At 39.0% G+C, this 7,897-nt stretch overlaps 1 protein-coding gene across 1 annotated transcript; it reads right to left on the reverse strand.

The window, feature by feature from the left end:
* Positions 1-59: 59 nt before the first annotated feature.
* On the reverse strand, positions 60-6,711 carry si:ch211-283g2.1 (sodium- and chloride-dependent GABA transporter ine). The gene is made up of 13 exons (XM_051399913.1): positions 6,421-6,711; positions 5,819-5,953; positions 5,517-5,721; positions 3,804-3,936; positions 3,582-3,716; positions 3,305-3,408; positions 3,080-3,204; positions 2,304-2,416; positions 2,065-2,205; positions 1,867-1,966; positions 1,410-1,510; positions 1,122-1,289; positions 60-990 (listed from the first exon to the last, which is right to left on the reverse strand). Exons 1-13 carry the CDS (start codon positions 6,593-6,595, stop codon positions 838-840), a joined length of 1,788 nt encoding a protein of 595 aa, XP_051255873.1. The 5' UTR covers positions 6,596-6,711; the 3' UTR covers positions 60-837.
* Between the last annotated feature and the right edge of the window lie 1,186 nt (positions 6,712-7,897).

The raw sequence follows: 7,897 nt of genomic DNA on the forward strand, positions 1-7,897 counted from the left end.
TTCACCTGACAGACTATTAAGAGTCATTTTGTCATTGCAGAAATGAGGCACACGCTGTGGACTTTGTGACAGGTTTTTATTACACCTTACATGACATGACACAGAGCTGCATGATGCATGTATTCCTCTGTTAACTACCATATACTTATCAGAAGTGCCCTGTTGCATTTGGCCTAATTAGTCCACCACAATGAAATGGTCCACAGTGGTTTATGTTTTTAAAGGATGTTCAATACAAACGTTCAGCTCCTTGAACCATTATTGTATTGTTGTTAAATAGTGGCTTTCTTTGTCATTTTTTAGCTAACATGTATGTAAAAAAAAAAAAAAAATTGGTTAAGTACCTGATTTCAGATACATCACCACTCATAATTGCATCAGTAGACATGGCCAAAAGATGGCAGCCTTAGCAAAGTAAAAAAACACAAATGAACACAGGGGAAGTGTGTGTAAAGTCCTGAGTGCCACGCCTTTATCCTTTGGAGCTCTATCACAAGAGAGTTGGTCGGATATTATTACAGATATTATTACAGATGTACACAATAATAATCTCTAATAATAAACACTGTCTTTCCACAACATCTTATCACATTTTAAAATAAGCAAAACTGTAAGCAGAAGTTCAACAAAATCTAAAATTAAGTTCATAGACTCACAAAAATGGTCAATTTAATATATCTGCATGGCAGATATGCTGCAACACATTTTCACAATCATGTAAATAATTTTTGTAGCATACTTGTGTTTGAAGTTGATTTAATACTAATGGCAAACAATCATTTGTGATTGTGATTTGAGCTTACTAGAAGTCTGTCACTTGGTGAACATTATGAGGTATCAGAAGTTTGTCTCAATAGGAGGTTTTTGAGGTAGATGGACGCTGGAACTGATTACAGCTATGGCTGGATCTCCATATCTCCCTCCCCTCTCATAATACGGCATCTTTGACATTTCATTCAGGGCGAATGGTGTGATGGACAGCTTCAGTTTCTGTTTTTAAAAAAACAATAATATTAATACACAGCTTGATTTTATATGAGAATGACATGGCATATGCACATGGGTACTACCTGCAATGTCATGGGTGGGAAAAACAAAAACTAATAGTGAATATACATCACCTGCATGAATGAGCCAGGGAGCACCCACAATGTGTGAACAGCACCCAAAGGAATCCAGATGATGGAGGCCATGGCAATGACCCAGCCGACTCCCTGAGCCCAGGGAGGGAAGACATAGTCCTCATAGCGAGCTGGTTTGAACTGGATGATGGAGAAGATCAGGATAACCTGCAAGAAGAAGAAACATTTCAACCTTAGTTGTGGCACTTTAAGATGGATCTCTGTTTTGCTGTAGGGGTGAAAATCTTTAGTGTGAATCACATGTATGAAAAAAGCCTTTTGACTCACAGTGATCAGCACAGGAGCAACTATTAACCAGCACACTCTGAAGAAGATGTTTGCTCTTTTTCCAGTCATCTCTTCGAGGTTGTCTGAAAGTCGAGTCACTCCTGCACATAGAAAGCTACTTCAGTAAACAGCCATGCATATTTTGTTTGACTTTTAAAAGTTGGATACTCAGATATATACATATAGCCTTGTTATATTTATATAACATTGTTAAGATGTGTCTACTTCTGGAGTACAATGCACTGTCACATTAACTAGCCACTAACCACTGTACCATTTTAATAAAAAAAAAAGTTGGAATGGATTACAATGAAAATGTACGTAATTTAGTAACACAAACAACACAAAAAGATTCTTGATTAAGCAGCTTTTAGTAGTAATTTTAAGTGAGACTTAAAGTAGTTTCAACTGTTTAAATTGATCTGGTTTTAGCACAGCTGAACATGGTTTTTCTCACCGTAACTCCAACAGATGGCTATAACCTCAAAGAATGCAAGAAACATGATGGACACTATGGCAGTGTAATGATCCATCAGCTGGAAAACATAGATTCCCACCTGAACAGAGAAACACTCTTTAGAACAGTATGTGATGAAGAATATTACAATTTGGTCATCATTTGATTAACATTCATCTAGCAAATTACAGTCTTTACCTGCATGACACAAGGAATCCCCAGGAGGCATGCTGCACCGCAAACAGCAAGAACAAACAGTTCCTTCCGCTTGAAGAATTTGATCAGATTTTGATAGAATTCATCCATGAGACTGGTCACCAGCACTTCAACCATTGCAAACTGACCAAAAAGAACAAACATACAAAGAAGTCATAAAGTAGCTCTGTAGGATTGGTGAAGTGGATTCACACTGAAGCTGTAATGTTTTCATGAACTACCTCACTGTCCAGCCCGAGGCACAGCAGCATGAAGAAGAACATCACAGCCCAGAGTTGAGCCACTGGCATGTTTGCAAAGGCTTGTGGGTAAACAACATAAACTAGTCCTGGACCTATTAACACAAACACACACACAAAGATGTCAGTTCAGCTTTGCTGATTGAAAAAGTAAAAATCATTACCCATCCGAAGAAGGGAAAATGAAATTATGAATGTATGAATTAAAATCAAAATGTATCTTTGGAATGTGAGTTCAAATTAGTGGGAAGATGGGAGAGTTCATAGCTAGACTGCAGGCTTTTGAATTAAAGGGAAACAGTATTTTTCTTTCTTTTCTTCTACAAGTGCATCTGTTGATCTGGGTGGCCAGCTGCTGCTTACAATTGCCCTTACAGAGATAAATTAAGTTCCACTGAATTAAACAATATATTTGAGTGTACCACATTATGTTACTATGAGGAAAAATGTAGGTGCATCTTTAGGTAGTCACAATTGCTTCTGTAACAGAAGTATGACAAGCTTGGCTACACTGTAAGAGTAAGAGGTTGCATTTTAGTTGACCTTTTCCAGTTTATCTTCTCCTGCATCATATCATTAGGTCTGGTTTTATTTTTTTTTTAAATTACAAACAATGACATGTTTCCTTTTTTTATATTATCAGAGTAATTGCCCGGTTACTCAAGTACCATGGGAGAAACTGTGAAACTCTCCAAACAAAAATGAGAAGTAACACCAGTCCCGCTGGAGCTGAATATTTTGACCACTTGTTTTCTTACCGTCTACAGCCAGATTGCTAACAGGAATGCCCTGCAGATGAGACATGTAGCCAAAGGCAGAGAAAATGACAAACCCTGCCAGGATACTGGTGAGGGAGTTAATGATGGATATGGTCAGGGTGTCCCTGTGGGGAAAGAAGAGGTTTTTTATATTGCTTTCTTTCTGCCCAGAGAGCATAACTGTCACTGCTGTGGAGGGAAATTGAGTGGATTTTGGCTTATTACTTCAGAACGTTGTTGTTGAAGGAGTTGTAGCTGGACATGGCCAATAGGGAGCCAAAACCAATCCCAATGGAGTTGAAGATCTGAGCTGCAGCATTCACCCACACCTGCAACACGAGAATGTTTATCCAACACCAATAATCACTGCCAGTACCAATCAATACCCAAGCCAGTACTAATACTAGCATTAATCTTTTCTCTCTCTACAGCAGCACCAGTTCTCCTGTGTCAGACAGAACCAGTACCTGTTTCCTTGTCTCCCCTCTTTCTTCTTCCTTACCTCCACTGAGAGCAGCTTGTCCCATTCCGGCACAATAAAGAAGGTTATTCCATCTATTGCTCCAGGAAGCTGCGCATTATTGATCAGCAGGGCAATCAGGATAATATACGGGAACAGGGCTGTGAAGTACACCACCTGCAAACGTAAAGAAACTAGGATTGTCATTCACTGTCTGTCTATCTGACTCTCTGATTGTCTCAAATTCTCTCTCTTTTCACTCGCCTTGCCTGTTGATTTCACCCCCTTAAAGATGCAGAAGTAAATGAGGATCCAAGCCAGAAGGAGAATAAGGAAAAGCTCCCAACGGACCACTCCTGCTTCCTCTACTCCACTAGTCTGTTCCAGCATCTTATATCTTCAAAGAAGCCAGATAAAAAGGGAAAACGTAATTAATGCTCTAAAACATTACATTCTACATACATTTTAACATTACGCCTGAAACTGAACGCGCTATAGACATTAACAAACAGATGGTTCCAACATTATTTCCAGCTGAAATTAATTAGTCATAGCAATCAGATGGACACTGGGTGGGATGCTAACATGTGGTGTCCCAAAGGGTTCCATTTCGGGCCGTTCAATGTTTCCAAGTTCAACACATATTGTTTGCTGTGTCGTCATCATAATCTGACCACCACTTATCATTGACCATTTTTACCAGCCATATGCAAGCTTCATCCCGTGTTCATCTACATCTGCAATAATTTGTCAGTAATCTCTCTACTGCAGGAGGATGAATAAATACATGTCAATTAAATATCAACATATAAATAGATTGCTATAAAATTATGTACAGACATTCGTGGTACACAGAAGATTAATTCTAATGACACTGGTGATGCCCTGACCTTTCACCTATCAAATGTACATGATTGTTTGGGCACAGATTTTGGTACAAACATTCAAGGTTCCCAGAGGATAAATCCTACTGACTTTGGTGATTGTCTGACTTTACCTCAAGCACCACGAGCAGGTTCACATTTCTGGTTCAGAGTGCCATCATCAGGTCAACATTTTAATAATTAAAAATGAATGACAATCCCATCGACTTTAACTGTACTTTGCATTGATAGAAGCACTGGTGTTTGCACTGTGCAGAGATGACCATCAATACTATATTATTATTATTATAAATACTTCATGTCCACATATTCAGAAAGACTGTATTTCTCACATCTGTAGTAAATTTTTCACATTTGTTGCCTCAACAACAAAGACCCTCTGACCATTTATTTTTTGATACAACTGCTGAAGATCAAAAAACTAAATTAGGACATGAACCTTTATCTAATAAAAAAAAATATATATATCTTTACAAAGAACATTACAGCCCAACAGAGCCACCACTATGGGTGCAGTCTCTCAATTGAGACGGTTGTCACAAAATATACAGTTTCCTCTAAAAACTTACATTTCATTCCTACATTGATCCACCAACTGCAACTGCACAAGTTAATAAGTAAACCGATGTGAAAATGTGAGGCATCACTGCATATGGAAAGCTAATCCCAAGATCTGTTTGACTTGTATAAATTCTGATACTGCTGGCCACAGATGAAAGATACACATATTTATAGGTATAATCATTTTTGCATTATACTAATGATAAGGTGAAAACTGATTTAACACTTCCCACACTTCCTTAATGTCTGTTTGCCAAACTCTTATCACTAACCTTGACTTTGACTGATAACCCTCACATGACTCTGATAAGATGTAATTTCAATTAAATGTTATGTTATGTATTGAAGTAATTAGGTTTTTTTTTGCACCTCTGATATAATCGCCAGAGTTACAGTTGTGTAAGCAGCTCAGCGTTTTGTTGAGCCACAGGGAATTAGTAATCCTGCTATAAACTAATCATTATCTTATCTGGTTATCTGGTTTTGCAATTCTGAGAACCAGCGCTGGTTGCTTCCACACAGTGAAACATACTTGAAGAACTCCTGGCTAGCTGTGGAGGAGTAGCTGCTGTTAGTGGCATGGTTGGTACAGTTTGGTGTGTTCCAGGTGTTGTTACAGTTCTGCCACGGTAGCGTTGCCTGGAAAGAGCTGAAGAGGTAATAGAGGGCCCAGGTGATGACGACGTTGTAGTAGGTGCACATGATGAAGGAGATGGCCACCGATGCCATGCCCACTCCTGAGGGCAGGCAAAAATAATGTCAAAATAATGTTTTCTTGCAGTCAGTGTCTGTTTTTGTGTTTGGCTGTAAAATGTCATTCATGCCACAGAGTACCTTTCAACAGTGGGCAGACGATAGCCAGGGCATGGACAGGTCCTCTTCTTGTATACTGACCCACAGTCAGCTCCATGTAGAGCAGAGGGATTCCCAACACCACCAGCATGAACAGGTATGGAACCAGAAAAGCACCTGGCCGGAAGTGATGGCAAGTTAACTGTCACCCACATTATTCTACCAAAGGAGATTTCCACTGTGCTACTTTTATGGTATCCCCTAATCTTTTACTTTTGTGAAAGTCATCCTGCACTTGCATTTTGCCTCCTTATATCTTAGGTAATTTGTAATAGGCATGTGAGGTATCCTCCATAAAATGTTTATCTTTATTATTGTAAACCAATGTTCCTTCCAACTGTACATGCAGAGTACAGTATGGCCGTGTAACACATATTCTTACATGAAATGCACACTGAAGTCAAGTCTAAACAACCTGAACAATTTTCAACACAATCAGTATCGCTACAGAACAAAGTGTTTGAAGCAGGCCTCACTAGGCACAGTTTGTTAACCTTTGGACCCAGTTTTGAGATATGTGTATACATGCAGAGGGTGGTCTGATTTCTCAATTCTGTGGATGAAATGTCAGCTTCATTTCTCACCTCCTCCACTCCTGTAGCAGAGATAAGGGAACCTCCAAACGTTTCCCAGACCCACAGCGCAGCCGATGCCAGCCAGGGTGAACTCTATCTGCCTGCTCCATGTTGGTCTGTTGAGCTGTTCCTCCATGTCTGCTCCCTGTGTCACCACTGTCGCTCCTCTGGGCCCAAACTCCATGGAAAGGTTGGTCTGAATTTAAGTGACTCTGGGTGATATAACCTTCCCTTTTATTATCCTTAATGATTAGCTTAGCAGAAGCCACTCCAGCGTGCAGCAGCTCCCAGGTTCACAAAGGGGGAAAAGTTTGTCTTAGTTAATAGGTGTCATAAAACAATCAGATTTGATTTTTAATAACTTATAAAAATACACGAGGGTTAAATAAGTTTGCAGAATTTTTATTTTGAAAGCTGATTCTTTTTGCCCAAATAATGAGCATGTTACTGAGCATTACTTACTCTGTTGAAAGAAAAAAAATAATTTTTACCAAAGCAAAATAAAATACAACTCTTCAGGCTGGATGCAAAAAGGCTCAATTCTTATTCTTAACATTTTTCGCATAATTGTGCACTAAGGGTTAGGGTTAGGGTTTTGCATCAACAATACATACAGCATTTAGTTTTTTTTTTTATTTCTTTGAATATTCTTATGTATTTCTAACATTTCATAAATTCCACAAGCTATGCCTCTGTAAAAACTACAATCTAAAGAAATCTAAAGCTCCTGAGTTAAGACGAAAGAAGAGACTTTTATGACTAGTTTGCTACACATGAAATGAGAGAAAGTTACACAATTTGTTCTGAGCGACACGTTCTGTAACACAGATTTCAGGTGGGGGTCATCATGGTCAAACAAGCCACATTCCTATAGCGTAACCTTTATTATCATAATGGTTATTTTATTGCTTTATAATTGTAAAGCAGAGATATAGTGACCATGAAGAACATAAAGCAAAACCACACTGCAAGCTTTCTAAAAGGCTTTTATCAATGAGCACTCTTTGTTTGCCCTTGTCTTTGCAATTAGTCTCATGTCCCTGTTGGATATTTATGGATTTCCTGTAGTGTCCCATATCATTCATGGGAGACCAACATATTTATCATGCTGACATTTTAGAGAAAACATTGGCACCATTTGACTAATGGAAAAATGAATATTAGCAGACGATTGCCCTCAAAATAACAGTCTCACAACACTTGCAGGGAGTCATCTATTAGCAGGAAGTCAAGTTTGGACATATATTCTGCTGACAACAGTATCAATATACATGGCATATAAACACTGAGAGGGTATGATGGGCCAGGCAAGATTACATATAGGCAGCTGGAAAGAAACCAATATGAAACATCCCCATGGAGTTGGGTTAAAGAGGAAACACAGCTGACCAAGAAAAGAAAAGCTGCAGCAGAGGGACGCAGTGGTGGGCATCACAGGTCTACAAACACACCTCCAGTGTCTGTGCCACTGCCAAAGCCAACTCTG

Source organism: Dicentrarchus labrax, unplaced genomic scaffold (assembly GCF_905237075.1).
Source record: "Dicentrarchus labrax unplaced genomic scaffold, dlabrax2021, whole genome shotgun sequence".
NCBI lineage: Eukaryota > Metazoa > Chordata > Actinopteri > Moronidae > Dicentrarchus > Dicentrarchus labrax.

Bases quoted from the DNA above. Each gene is read 5' to 3' on its own strand.
- si:ch211-283g2.1 (XM_051399913.1), bottom strand. From the start codon at position 6,595: ATGGAGTTTGGGCCCAGAGGAGCGACAGTGGTGACACAGGGAGCAGAC. The intron at 5,722-5,818 runs GTACTCTGTGGC...GCCTGCCCTCAG, and splicing joins CGTCTGCCCACTGTTGAAAG to GAGTGGGCATGGCATCGGTG. The intron at 3,717-3,803 runs GCGAGTGAAAAG...TTACGTTTGCAG, and splicing joins GGGTGAAATCAACAGGCAAG to GTGGTGTACTTCACAGCCCT.